Here is a 15,614-nt window from a genome sequence, read left to right on the forward strand (position 1 = left end):
CTTGTTTGTTTGGATATTTACTTGTGTACTTTAATTACATGAGATAATTTTCCCTAACCATCCTTCCCTCCCCCACTTCCATTGTATTCCTCTTCCTCTCTCTTTCCTTTCTTTTCTTAAAGTCAAAAGAAAACAAGATACTCTCAGACTTTGTCTAATAGGACTCCCTCTATAAATCCTAATGTTGATAGGGATAAGAGATGACACACTTATTATACCCGTATCTTTGAATACACACAGTTTATTCTTGTTTAGTCCTTTATCGTTGTTCATTCATTTCTACCTTTTTATGTTTCTCCTTACTCCTTTGTTTCTCTACAGCTCTGATCTTTCCACCAAGAATACTTGAATATTCTCTATTCCATTAAAGGTCTCTTTTGGGGGGCAGGGGACAAGATGGCAGAATAGAAAGATGCACATGCTCTTCCTCCACAGCCCATAAAACACCTGTAAAGAAAGACTCTCAACAAATTCTAGAGAAGCAGAAGCCGCAGAACAATGAAGTGGAGATTTCCAGCCCAGGGTAACCTGGAAGACAAAGGGGAAAGGTCTGTTGCACAGTTCGTGGAGTAGAGCCCAGCCCAGTCTTGACCATGTAGCATGGCACCAGGAGGAGGACCAGAGCAGGCCTGGGGGTGGGGAGAATCCCTGGGGGCAGCAGCCATGGTTCACAGATCCCTCAACCCACAGGTGCCAAAGGTCAGTGAGAGGATTTTTTCAGCTGGCCAAGAAGGGAGCAGGATCTCCCCATAGCTCTGGCCCCAGGCAGCAGCTGCAGAGGCTGCAGTGGTAGGGGCTCCTGCAGCAGCTGGCATCCATTATTGGATCATAAAGCCCCGGGGGAATTGAGTAACTGATCTGAATCTCAGCCCCCAGTGCTGCCGTAGGCAAGGTGGTCCTGGAGAGGAAACTCTACTATTCACAGATTTCAGGCACAAAAGTTTCTGGTTGCTCCCAAATCAGTGTGCAGACTTGATTGTACCACCTTGGAGGAACTGAGATTTTACAGATCCCCAGGTATACCCTACTCTTGATAAAAGACCCAAAAGTCAAGTAACTGGTTGGGAAAATGCCCAGAAAAGGGGGAAAAAATAAGACTATGGAAAGTTACTTTCTTGGTGAACAGGTATCTTCTTCCATCCTTTTGGATGAGGAAGAACAATGCTTACCATCAGGGAAAGACATAAAATTCAAGGCTTCTGTATCCCAAACATCCAAAACAAATATTCAATGGTCTCAGGCCATGGAAGAGCTCAAAAAAGATTTTGAAAATCAAGTAAGAGAAGTGGAGGAAAAATTGGGAAGAGAAATGAGAGAGATGCAAGAAAATCATGAAAAGTGAGTCAACAGCTTTCTAAAGGAGACCCCAAAAAATGCTGAAGAAAATAACACCTTTAAAAATAGGCTAACTCAACTGGCAAAAGAGGTTCAAAAAGGCAATGAGGAGAAGAATGCTTTAAAAAGCAGAATTAGCCAAATGGAAAAGAAGGTTCAAAAGCTCACTGAGGAAAATAGTTCTTTAAAAATTAGAATGGAACAGATGGAAGCCAATGACTTTAAGAGAAACCAAGAAATCACAAAACAAAACCAAAAGAATGAAAAAATGGAAGATAATGTGGAATACCTCATTGGAAAAACAACTGACCTGGAAAATAGATCCAAGAGAGACAATTTAAAAATTATAGGACTACCTGAAAGTCATGATCAAAAAAAGAGCCTAGACATCATCTTTCATGAAATTATCAAGGAAAACTGCCCTGATGTTCTAGAACCAGAAGGCAAAATAAATATTGAAAGAACCCACAGATCATCTCCTGAAAGAGAGAAACTCTTAGGAACATTGTAGCCAAATTCCAGAGTTACCAGGTCAAGGAGAAAATATTGCAAGCAGCTAGAAATAAAAAAATTCAAATATTGTGGAAATACAATCAGGATAACACAAGATCTAGCATCTTCTACATTAAGAGATCAAAGGGCATGGAATATGATATTCCAAAAGTCAAAGGAACTAGGATTAAAACCAAGGATCATCTACACAGCAAAAGTGAGTATAATACTTCAAGGAAAAAAAATTGTCTTTCAATGAAATAGAGGACTTTCAAGCACTCTTGATGAAAAGACCAGAGCTGAAAAGAAAATTTGACTTTCAAACACAAGAATCAAGAGAAACATGAAAAGGCAAACAGGAAAGAGAAATCATAAGGTACTTACTAAAGTTGAACTATTTACATTCCTACATGGGAAGATAATATTTGTAACTCTTGAAACTTTTCTCAGTATCTGGGTAGTTGATGGGATTATACACATGCACACACACACACACATATAGAGAAAGAGAGAGACAGAGACAGAAAGAGACAGAGAGACAGAGACAGAGAGCACAGGGTAAATTCAATAGGAAGGGATCATATCTAAAAAAATAAAATTAAGGAGTGAGAGAGGAATATATTGGGAGGAGAAAGGGAGAAATGAAATGGGGCAAATTATCTCTCATAAAAGAGGCAAGTAAAAGACTTTTCTGTGGAGGAAAAAAAGCGGGGGGGATGAGAAAGAAAACATGAAGCTTACTCTCATCACATTCGACTCAAGGAAAGAATAAAATGCGAACTCATTTTGGTATGAAAACCTATCTTACAATATAGGAAAGTAGGGGAGAAGGGGATAAGCAGGTTGGAGGGGATGATGGAAGGGAGAGCAATGGGAGGAGGGAGCAATTAGAATTCATCACTCTTGGGGAGGGACAAGGTTAAAAGACAGAATAGAAGAAATGGGAGACAAGATAGGATGGAGGGAAATATAGTTAGTCTTACACAACATGACTATTATGGAAGTCATTTGCAAAACTACACATATATAGCCTATATTGAATTGCTTGCCTTCTCAGTGAGGATGGGTAGGGAGGAAGGAAGGAAAAGAAGTTGGAACTCAAAGTTTTAGGAACAACTGTTGAGTATTGTTCTTGCATACAACTGGGAAATAAGAAATACAGGTAATGGGATATAGAAATGTATCTTGCCCTACAGGACAAAAGAGAAGGTGGGGGAAAGGGAAGGGAGGGATGTTAGAAGGGAGGGCAGATTAGTGGTAGGAGTAATCAGACTTTTGGGGTGGTGGGAGGGGAGAAATGGGGAGATAATTTGGAACTCAAAATATTGTGGAAATGAATGTTGAAAACAAAATAAATAAATAAATCATAAAAAAATGTCCCTTTTTCTCTGTATTATTATACTCAGAGTTGTTGGGTAAGTTATTCTCAGCTGTAAGCCCATTTCATACACTTCCTGGAATACTACATTCCAAGATTTCCACTTCTTTATAGTGGTGGCTAGTAAATCAGGTGTGATCTAGATTGTAGTTTCTTGGTACTTGAATTATTTCTGACTGCTTGCAATATTTTTACTTTGAAGGAAATTCTTGGTTTTGACTATCATGTTCTTGGAAGTTTTCATTTTCAGGTTTCTCTTAGGAGATGATCAGGTGATTCTCTCTATTTCCATGATCCCCTCTGATTCTGAGAGATCTGGGCAATTTTAAGATTTTTTTTGAAACATAACATGTAGGCTCTCTTTTTTGGTCATGGTGTTCAGATAGTCCAAAGAGTCTTACATTTTTTCTGTTTGATTGTTTTCCAGATCAGTTGTTTTTGCTTGGAGAAAACTTACATTTTCTTCTATTTTTTTACCCTTTTGACTATTTTAATATTTCTTGTTGAGTTATGGAGTCATTGGTTTACATTCTGTCCATTCTACTTTCCATGGAGAATATTGCTTGGGCAAAGTTTTGTACTTCTTGAAAGCTTCTTTTTTTTCAGTTTTGTCTTCCATAATTCTCATCTCTTTCCTAATTTTTTCTCAAATGCTCTTACTACTTTTATAAAAACATTTTATGACAAGAAGGATAGTTTCAGAAAAACCTGTAAAGACTTATATGAACTGATGCAAAGTGAAATCAGCAGAACCAGGAGAACATTATACACAGTAACACCAATATTATATAATGAAGAACTGTGAATGACTTGGCTATTTTCAGCAACACAGTGATCCAAGACTATCCCAAAGGACTCATGGTGAAACATGCTATCCATATCCAGAGAAAGAATTGACACTGTCTAAATACAGACTGAAACATGCTATTTTCTTTTCCTTTCTTTCCTTCTTTCACTCTTTCCTCCCTTTTCCTTCCTTCCTTCCTTCTTTCCTTCCTTCTTTCCTTTCTTTTTCTCTTCAAGTCTTCTTGTATAAAATGACTAATATGGAAATGTTTTAATGATTGCACATATATAACCCATATCAGGTTGCTTACTACTTCAGGGAGGAGGGAGAGAATGGAAGAACAAAATTTGGAACTCAAAACTTTCAAAATGTTAAAAATTGTTTTCACATGTAATTGAGGAAAAAAATATTTAAAAAATTGAAATATGAAAAAAAAAACTCATGTGTCTTGTCTTCCAGGAATTCTAGCTGAATTTGCCCCCAAGCCATATTTTTTGCTGAATAATCATTTGTAGATGTTTTAGAGTTATTCTCTTCTTTTGTTTCTGTGTCTTGCACATCCCTGCCACCATAACTCATTATCTTGGGGCTCTCCTGTTTGCCTGTTCTCCTGATCTACTTCCTGACTTAGGGCTGGACTTGATGGCACTTCTGGAGGTAAGGTCTGAGCTGATCCTGTTGCTGTTTTCTTGTGGGTATTGAGTATTATGTCATTCCAGGATCTCAGAGACAGACTAGGGACCTTCAAGTCTTAAGTGCTTGCAAAATTGTCTGGTCCAACACTGATTGCTAATTCCTTGGTCTGAACTCTGAGTCTGAGAAAGAGTAGACTACTGTTGGAATCTGCCCCATCAGCCAACTGGAAAGCTCTGTTGGTTCAAAGTGGCAGAACTGTAGGCTCCTTCTTGGTCTGAGATTCCTGTTATGATTATTCCTCTGCAGGCTGAGAGGGATATTTAAGTGAAACCCTGCTCTGCACCTGAGGTCTGAGCCATCCCACTGCTTCTGTTGCTGCTGTGACTGGCTTCTAAACTTCCTCACCTCTCCATACACAGCCCAGGCCACTGTGCAAAGATCACCTTCTTGTTTCTCCCTGTATCTGTGACCTGGAACTGGGTAGAAGGCAACAAAGCTTCCAGATTGCACCTGTTCCCATTGCAATGCCATTTCATGGGTTTGAGACCTCCTCTCTGTCTTCCTACGTTAAGCTGAGTTTGACAAAGGACTTACTGTGCCTGTTTTTAGGATTTCTCCATCAGAATTCAGTCTGGTGCATTTTCTAGAACAATTTACATGAGTCTGTGGATGAGACCTGACTGTACTGTTTCCTTTCATTCTACCATTTTGGTTCCTAGTCTTTCCTCCATAATATATCTCCCATCTTTCCCTTTCTCACTATCACATAGTTACTACCCTGGTTCAGACCTTATTACATCTCATCTGAATTATTGTAATGGTCTCCTTACTAGTCTCTCTGACTCCAGTCTCTTCCTTTTCCAGTTTGTCTTCCACATGACTACTGACTTTTCCTAAGACAGATCTGACCATGCCACTCTCTCACTCAAACATCTTCAGGAACTCCTCTAGGATAAAATAAAATATACTCAATCTGCCATTTACAGCTCTCCATAATCTGACCTCTCTTCATATCTTTTATCTTATTTCATAGTACTTTCCTTCAGTCACTTGCTATCTCACTTTATTCTTCCAGCTTTGTGCCTTTTTATGTTCCCATTGCTTATCACAGTACCAGCAGTGCTTAATAAGTGCTTGTTAACCAACTGTCTGACAGTGATTTACATGAGTTGTCCTCCCCATCTGAAATGTCCTTCTTTCTCACCTCCACTTCCTAAGATACCCTAGTTTCCTCCAAAGATCAATTATGGTGCCACTTTCTAACAAGGCTTACCAGATTCCCCCAGTTATTATCTCTCACTCCCTTTGGAAATTACGTTGTATGAAGATCCTTAGATCACAGATTCAGGACTTTAGTCCAAGCCCCTCATTTTACAGGTGAGGAAACTGAGGCCCAGAGAGACTGACTCAGTTAAGATCACACAGGTGATAAATAGAAGAATTGGTATTTGTACTTGGCACAACATCTATATATCTTCATTTATGTAGATTTTGAATCTTTATGCCATACCCCTGGCACTAGCAGAATGTAAGTTCCCTGAAAGCAAGGACTGGGTTGGTTTGTTTGTTTTCATCTTTGTATTCTTACCTTGATACTTTGCAGCTACTAGGTGTTAATAAATGTTTATTGACTTGAAATTGAATTAAAACAGGCCACACAGTGAAATAAAGTGTGCAAATGCAAGCAGGCAGTTTGAAGTCCATCCAGCTATACTGAGGTTCCTGGCAGCCAAGACCATTAGTCTAATTTGCCTTGAGTAGTAAATTCACTTGCAAAGAAAACGAGCTGTCACCTTATGCTAAAGGCAGAATTACCTGGTGTCAGAGCCAAAGGATGGAAGGTATTGATTTTGGCCCTCAGCAGAGCATTTCCCAGAGAGGATGGGGTCATGCCAGAGAGCTAAATCTTTCCTGTCTCCAAGCAAATGATCAGCAGTTTGTACCACCAGTGGGGAGGGGAGTGGACATACTGGGCTCCCAGAATTGTCTATCATGGCACTTTTCAGAATTCTCAGCTGAGCCCCATCCTTGTCTGAGACTGCAGAGAGCCTGCCTATTCAGTACGATTTTGGCCTGCACTTTCCAACTTCAAAGCTGAAGATACACATGTATGTGTGTGTTTATATGTGTGTGTGTGTGTGTGTGTGTGTGTGTGTGTAATGCATACAGGCACATGCTCCCTACTCCTACCCCACACTCCAGTATAAGTTGTGAAGAATTTACTCTGGGTCACATGCATTGACAACCATAGGGATTTCAAAGGGTACTAACCCTTGACCATATATATTCTCCACATGTCCATCTTTGCCCTGATCATATATAGTCCCTATAGGTGTGCTTCTCCTTGGGTTTCCCTATGTATTTCCACCCTTCCCTCTGACACTATGTGTGCTGGTGGGATAGCAAGTCCCAAATTTATGGAGCACTTTTTTTTGTATGTGCTACTTTTCTTACCATGCCATTTCATGAAATACCTTTGTTCTGAATTAACTGTATCCTTTGGCTGACTATTAAAGGTAAACACATTGGTGGGGGCTCATTATCTGTGATATAAGATGATACTGCCTCACAGTATACTTTGAACTTGGGGGTAGTTAGCCACTAGTGTTCCTGCCCTACAAGACTTCTAATTCTTGATTCAAAGAACTCAGTCTCCAAACCTCATCTCATTTCTACTATCTATCATCTTTGTGTTCTTGGAAAAGTCATGTAACTCCTCTATTTCACCCTCTAAAAGGAGGGTGTTAGTTTTAAGGGTCTCCAAGGTACCATTTAGCTGTAAACCCCATGATTTACTGTAGTCTGACTCCCTGTCTTGGTGGCCCCAGAGTATCTATCCCTTTCTGTCTTTTTCCAGCACCTATCCCCTTCCTTTCCACCCCTCTATTGCCACTGACTTCAGGCCAATAAGAATGCATCTTCTAGGAATTCTTAACAAGGGACCTTCACCAAAGCACAACCCTAGGACCTCATCATAGCTTGAAGGTGATCTAGGGTTCTCAAGAAGATATATATATACAAACAAAAGACACATTAATGCCTCTGTGTGTTGCTATAGACACATTAACACAATTGTAATTACACTAGGGCATAACTATCTACAATTATACCCACATACAGATACATACAGAAACATACAAATGTACAGAGATACACACATGTTGTCTTTCACAAGCCTCATCTGACTATCTTTTCTGTCTTCTGTCTTGTGAGTATGAGTGAGAGCTCAGGGGATATGGACAAAGTGGTGGAAAAGGCCCACCTTCCTCTCTCTCCCTGGCCCTCCCATAATATACAGCAGGTTCTGATTTCCCTGCTGACATCTTAGATGGCAAGTTCATAGTCTTCACCTGATGCACTACCAAGGAACTGTATAAATTTAAAAAAAAAACACCAAAGTGCAAAAATCTAAAATACAAAAATCTAGTCCTGGCCCTTATGCCAGTCTTCTTATGCCAGAGACTTGATTAAGCTCCTGGCTGGGTTAAGAATAGTGGTGGTGCAATCACCAAAAGTGTTGACTGTTTAGACTAGATGGTGCCCACCCACTGCCTGTCTACCTGGTGAGGTTAGCAGCCCTCAGTGAGGCTTCACTTCAGGCCTCAATGAACTGAACTCCTCTGGCCTGGGGAAAGTGGGGGCACCTTGGAACTCTTTAAAAACTTTGCAAAGGAAGAGATTGTGACTCTTACCTTGGAGCAAGTGTACTGAAGCTGGAACTCCAACCCATTACATTGTGAATTCATCTTTATTTATTTAGGCAATTATTCTTAGGCTAAGTACTCTATGGCCTGTGCTTGTCACCTGAGAGAGGATCATACTCTAAACACTAAGGTAATTCTCAAGGATCCTTGTTCAAGGAGGCCATCTCACTGACCTTCAAACCCATTATCTGTTTGCTTCATAACCTAATACACATATAGTTACTTAACTCCTATAATGGGCAAGACTTCAGTGAGGAGGTATTGGGGTGCAGAGAGCAATGGTGCTGGAGCCCTGTCCTCAAGGACCACATATGGCCTAGTGATGGAGACGGAAGCAGCCCGGAACAGTGATGAAGGCCCAAAAGAAGTAACAACTTAAGGACAGATGTCACAAAGCCAGACAGGAGTCCCTACCCAATGACTGATACAGTACTAAGTAACAGGAGGTAATCGGTAATAGAAAGAGGTGAGTGAGGGGGGAATCTCAGTATGGGCTAGGGTACTTGGATGAGCTGAATTTGGACAAGTAGTATATACTCCCACATATACGACCATCCTTCCACCCCCACATATTCCTACACAGTGCTGGGTTGACTAGAGTCAGGAGACCTGAACTTTGACATGTACTAACTATAATGATGGTCAAATGACTTAACCTTTCTGAGACTCAGTTTCCTCATCTATAAAAAGGAGGAAAGAATTATTGCACTTTTTAACTCATAGGGTTACTGTGGGGATTAAATGAAATAATGAATGGAAAGTGTTTTACAAACCCAAAAATGTTACATAAAAGTTAAAATGGTACATAAAAGTTAATTAGAGAAAAAGATTACATTTTATAATAATAAAAAGATAACATTTCAGTGAGCTGATATTGCTTGGAATGAGGAGTTTACATGTCCAATAAGTACCTTTTGCAGTATTGCTATTTTAATCATTTGAGATGAAAAATCTTTGAAAAATTTATTGCACATTATCCAACTGATATTCCAGTTATGGGTCTCATCACCAGTTGGCTTAATTGAAGCTAGGGATTCTAGAATAAGCCATGAGGAAAGATATTATTCTAGGCATGAGAGACAGCCTGTTCAAAGATATAGAGTATGCTTAGTTTAGGAAACATGAAGGCGTTGGAGTATAGAGTGAGGGGGAAAGTGGAGTACAATAAGCCTAGAAAGATGGGCTGGAACTAGATTGTAAAGGGCCTTTAAATATTGAACCAATGAGTTTGTACTTTATCCTAGAGACAACAGGAAGCCACTGGCGTTTCTTGAGTGAGGCATAAAATGGTTAGACGTTATGAGGGTGATTTTGGTAGCCATATAGAATATGGGCAGCTAAGTGGCAACATAGTGGATAAAGGGCCTGACCTGAAGTAAGGAAGACTCGTATTCCCGAGTTCAAATCTGGTCTCAGACTTACTAGCAGTGTGACCCTGGGCAAATCACTTAACCCTGTTTGCCTCAGTTTCCTCATCTGTAAAATGAACTGAAAAAGAACTCAGTCTCCAAGTCTCTGCCTTGTCTCTTACACAAACACCCCGCCCCCACATACATGCAGCTGATGAGTTATCCAGGAGCTCGCTGACCTCCTCCAGCTTATCTCTTCCCTGGACCCTTCCCAGATTCCTTTTCCATTATAGTGTAAATAGAAGGAACACCAGTAGATGCTCAATGAAAGCTTGATGAGGTCGGACCAGAGCTCCATCACTCCCACAATTTCATGCTGTTTCTTCCTCTACTGGGAAGCTAGGTGGCTCAGGGGATGGAGCACAAGGTCTGGAGTCTGGAGAATGTGAGTTTGTATCCCTCTTGATTGAAGTACCTCCCGTTCTTCAAGTCCAAGTTTAAATATTACCTCTTCTAAGAAACCCCACCTGCCTCCCCCCACCCCAAGCTAGAAGGGATGCCTCCTTTCCCTCCTTTAACTGCTTATGCTAGTCATCCTGCTTGACTCTTTCCAGTTTAGACCTGTGACTTCATCTGTGTAGGTAACTTCTACTCATAAAATACCCTCTTTCAAAGTGGATATAGGCAATTCTCATGAAATTTCAAGTCTGAGGAAGCTGTGGGGGCGGAAATAAGAAATTAAGTGACCTAGCCAGGGTCCTATAACCAGCAAAAGTTAGAGGCAAGACTTAAACCCAGGTATTCCTGACTTAGAGCTCAGTTCTCCATCTACCATGCTGCACTGTCTTTTCCTTTACTCTTAATTTATTCTTAATATGTATACACACAACACATGTGTATATACATACACATATATATGTAAAAGCACATGTATGAACATATGTGCAAACTAATTCTATTACCTATAGTATTGCATTACAGATATTTATGTACAAAAGGGCAGCTATGTGGTCTAGATGACAGAGTGTTGGACTGTTTGGTAGCTTTGTGATTCTCGGCAAGTCACTGAACTTAGCAGGCTTACGTGGCTCATCTGTGAAATATATACAATAATAGCACTTCACAGGGTTGTTGTGGGAACCAAGTGAGATAGTCTTAACTTTGCAAACCTTAAATCTTGCTTTATATGCGAGTTATTATGATTATTTCTCAGGCCCTTTTTAGGAGCTAGGAATAGAGCCCTAGGCCTGGAGCCAGGAAGACCTAAGTTCAAATCCAGGCTCAAACATTTACTTTCTGGGTGACCCTGGACAAGTCAGTTAATCTCTCTTTGCCTCAGTTTTCTCAGCTGTAAAATGGGGATAATAAATATACCCTAAGGTTGCTGTAAGGAACACAAAGATTAGATTTGTAAAAGTTCTCGGCATGCAGTAGGCACTTAATGAATGTTTGCTTTCCCCCTTCATTCTGAAGGATAGTGACTGTGCCATGTTTTTAATATTTGCACCCCTAGCATCTAGTACATAGGCTTTTACAAAGTAGCCATTTAGTAAAAGTCTATCCAATTGAATTAGAATTAAACCATGTTTGAAAACCACTAGATTAGGATAGGAGTTCACCAAGGACAGATGAAGAGTGGGACCTGGCATCAAGATTATTCCTTATGTCTGGCCATACTCCATATTCCAGCCAGACTAATCTTAGTGACTCCAATTCTACCTCCCAGGCCTGGCTGGTCATGTCCTCATTATATTATCATTGACAGGTAGTGAGGGTTTAGTGGTGAGATTACTGAATTCGGAGGCATAGGTTTGGGGTTCATAATTTGGCTTTGCCCCTTACTCCCAACATGACCTGGGGTAAAACATTGAACTTTCCAGGTTTCAGATTTCCTCATGCATAAAATGAAGAGGTTAAATTGCATGATCTGGGAGGTTTCTCCAGTGGCCCCTCCAATCTTATTCCTATAGTCCTATGATTATAGGGTATATATAAAGAAACCAGAAGAGTGGCCCCCTTTTCTACGGTTTTGAATTCTTATCTAGTCTTGACACATCTTTCATCTTTACCCTTTGCCCATTCCCTAATTATTCACTGTTCAGGTCCTATGAGCTCTAATTTCAAGGTTCTAAGGCAAAAGCCAATGAGAAAAAAAAGTTTAGAATATATTGTCAAGGAAATGCTTTTTTTTGCTGACCTAGTGACATTGAAACATCGTTGCCCACATCTGTGGTGCTCTCAGTGCCCAAAACCTCAGGCAGCCCAGCAGCAGTCCAGCACACACGGCTTCCACAGGAACACCATAAGTTCATTTATTCAGTCAGTGGCTCAGTATTTATTAGGTGCTGACCCATGTGTCAGGCACTGTGATAAGTACTGGAGATACAACAAAAGGCAGATGCTAGTCCCTCGAGAAGCTCACAGTCTAACGAGGACACAACATGTAAATAATTATGTACAAACAAGCTATTTACAGATAAATAGGAAATAATCAACAGAAGGAAGACTTAGAATGAGGAGGGAGTGGGAATGGTTTCCTGTAAAAGGTAGGATTGTAGGTGGAACTTGAAGGAAGCCAAGAGGTGAGGGGGGAGGAGCAAGACCATTCCAGGCATGGGCAACAGTCTGTGAAGGCACAGACACACACAAGGAAAGTGACCCATCTCAAAGCCATACTGCTCCATAGAAGACAAGTCATACATGTCTCACAATCTCATTATCCTTCCTGCATCATCAGCTCTACAATTGCTACACTGTGAGCCAAACTGTACTACCACTGGCTGAGGAATTCTGATTCCTGCCCTTCTCCACCACCCTCAAGCAGGCTCAGAATGGGGGAAAAGGCTGATGCAGCCCTCATGGAGAGTCAACTGATAGTTGTGGCTTCCCATCCCCATGGTTCTGCTGCCCCAGCCTCCTCTGTGTGGTTATACTAGCCCAGCTTTTTACCCACATCTCTGCCTTAACTGTCAGAACTGTGTAATTACTGGGTCCCATTCCTACTCACTACTCCATCTTGGACCTGGGATATTTCTTGGGCCAACAAATTCGACAAAGGCTTACTGATGAAAAGAATGAAAGTAAACAGTATGATGGGACTCATTACCTGGAATGCTTTGCCTTCTGCAGACGAGGGCTGTGTCTGCGCCACCTGAATCTTTACTTCCCTTTGAATAAGGGCCATCATCTATAAAAGAGAAAGAGGGAAAATGCATTGAATACAACTGTCATTTCTATCTGGGCTCCCCTCTCTTTTGAAGACGTCATCTTGTCCCATGTCCACGTGACCTCAGAATGTATTATTTCCTGACACAGTTTCAGTTTGGTCCTTGGAAGAGATGGGGGATTATAACAGATTTATTTCCCTCACATTTAGTTCTCCTAGAGAGAGCCAAGTCTGTCATACTTTAAATCAAGTGAAATAGGGAAAAGATGTAAGACTATCCCTGGAATGAGATGTGCCAAAAATAGCACCAGATGGAGACATGAAAGACCTGGGTTTGAATGAGGGTCCTGAAACTAACTTGAAGTGTTATTTGGGTGTAGGGAATAAATGGCCACAAAGGTATTGGTAGGGTCAGCCTTTCCCTCTTTGGGCCTCAGTTTCCTATTCTGCAAAATGATGGGGATTTAGGCAGGAAGCTAGGTGGTGCAGTTGCTAGAGCCCTGGGCTTGGGATCTGGAAGACTCATCTTCCCAAGTTCAAATCCAGTCTCAGATATTTACTAACTGTGTGACTCTGAGCAAGTCGCTTAACCTCGTTTGCTTTAGTACCTTATCTATAAAATAAGAAGGAAATGGAAAACCACTGCAGTGGTTGCCAAGAAAAGCCCAAATGGTGTCATGAAGTCTGAAATAACTAAATAACAGCAACAAAAGTCCCATCCAACTCTAGAATTTTGTGATTCTACTTGAGTTTTAAGCCCATCATTATGGTAATAACGATGAGGAATAGGCCACAGGCCATTTTCAAAACCAATTTCACACATAGACCCAATAGGCAGCAACCTATATAGTGACTTGAGGAGTGTGAGAAACTCTTCTTGTCCTAAGACATCTCCCTTCCTGCCTTCCATGATGCCTAAAATTTTACTACTAGTGGGTGACTCATTCCTTTGAGTCTTTAATAATTCAGATTAAACAAACATTCATTAGGGGATGAATGTGAAGGGGATTAGGATGGTAATGGGGGATACAAAATTTTCAGCATGGGGTTTGTCCTCCAGAAGCTAAGGGCAGAACAGGGGTTGCTATTTCTGCCACAGCTGGTATTTGTGTAACATTTTGAAGTTTACAAAGGGCTTTCCTTTACATATGTCATTTCATTTGCTTTTCATGACCTGCCCTGGGAAGTAGGTGCTATAATTATCCCCATTTTCCAGATGAGGTTTAAGTGACTTCCCAAGAATCATGGCAACTATTCAAATGCCAGAGGCAGGATTTGCACCAAAGTGTCTCACTCCAAATCCAGGCACCTTTCCAAGACACCACACTACATACACACAGTCAAGAAGACTACAAGGTAGATTGTGACAGGGCCAAAGGAGAAATGAGATTCTCTAGAAAAAATCTGAACAGGAAGAAAACAGTTTCAACTGGAGGGATAGCTTAATGGTAGAAGTGACATGGCAGCTGAGCCTTGAAAGAAGAACCTGACTCCAACAGACAGTGAAAAGGAGGGGATGTATTCAGGCATGGTGGATGGTATTTTCCTTTCCTAGAGTCCCCTAAAAATATGGATCCTGCTTGAATGGGGAACCCTTTCAGTTTATTATCAGCTTCTAGAGTAGTTAGGACTAGCTGAGAGTTACCTAAGACCCTGGGAGAATGGGAAGGAAGAAGTGTTAGGAGTCAGAAAGTGATGAAAGGGAAAGGAGGGTGCCAAGGTCAAATCCCTCCCATGCTTCTCTTTGACATCAATTTCTTTTGAGACTGTGTCTCCCAATTTCACTGAGGGTGGAAATGCTATGCCCACTGACAGACAATCTTACTGCTGGTCAGCACAGAAACTTTGATCTTGCTCCATTTATGACTTGAGTGGCCTGGTGTACTCCCTCCTCCTTCATCACTCTAAGGAGCTTAGTTGAAGACCTTCAGTTAATTGTATCGCTTCTGAAGCTTAGAACTCCTAGGCTCAATCTATCTACTAGCCTTCTCCTCTGCCAGTAGTAGGGATTATGGCCCTGGACCAGAGCACTCAGTTGACACTAACTTCTTTTTGAAAAATGCTTTATTGATGCACTTTGTATATCTGTCACTTGTACTTCTCCTCCCACAAAAAATACACAACCTTTTCCTGTAGCAAAGAAGTACAATTCATAGGATCATAAGCTGAGAACTGAAAGGGATCATAAGAGTTCATAGGGTCCCTCCTGCTCTTTTATAGAGGAGGAGATAGCTAGAGAAGTGAGGTAATATTGCCAAGGTCACATGGGTTGTAAGGGCAGAACTGGTATGGGAACAAAGATACTATGAGGTCACATTCAGCAAATTCACCCCATCATCCCACACTGTCTCTTACACAAAGGAATTGATGCATTGGCCATGTATGAAGACTCACATCTTATTCCATACCAATAGTCTGCCACCTCTCTGATGAGGGAGACATGTTTCACCAAACATGCAGTTGTGAGGAAAATGTGTCTATGGGCCTTCTGAAGGTAGGGGTATTTCAGAAAGAACATTTATCTGGGACAGAAGACTTCAATATTTACCAGATAAATGATCAGAACAAGTCATATCACATCTTTGACCCTCAATTTCCTCAGCTGTAAGATGGGGAAAATAATGCTTGTACTTCTTACCTCATAGAGCTGATGTGAGAAAGGACTGTATAAACCTTAGCTCACACCTGAAATGAGAGGTTTCCCTACTGCTGATTCCCTGGGTACCATCTGCACTAAACTTGGTGTATGCTGGGCAGTGGATACATC

General features: G+C 40.9%; 1 protein-coding gene across 3 annotated transcripts in view; it reads right to left on the reverse strand.

Moving 5' to 3' along the window:
- The window catches only part of GRIP2 (glutamate receptor interacting protein 2), a 402,651-nt gene that overhangs the window by 99,514 nt on the left and 287,523 nt on the right, over window positions 1–15,614 (reverse strand). For all 3 annotated transcript variants that reach the window (XM_072598378.1, XM_072598380.1, XM_072598379.1), the window contains exon 2: window positions 12,788–12,868. In XM_072598378.1, the coding sequence (XP_072454479.1) occupies window positions 12,788–12,868 (81 nt within the window). The remainder of the gene's footprint in view (window positions 1–12,787; window positions 12,869–15,614) is intronic.

Source organism: Notamacropus eugenii, chromosome 3 (genome assembly GCF_028372415.1).
Source record: "Notamacropus eugenii isolate mMacEug1 chromosome 3, mMacEug1.pri_v2, whole genome shotgun sequence".
Classification (NCBI taxonomy): domain Eukaryota; kingdom Metazoa; phylum Chordata; class Mammalia; order Diprotodontia; family Macropodidae; genus Notamacropus; species Notamacropus eugenii.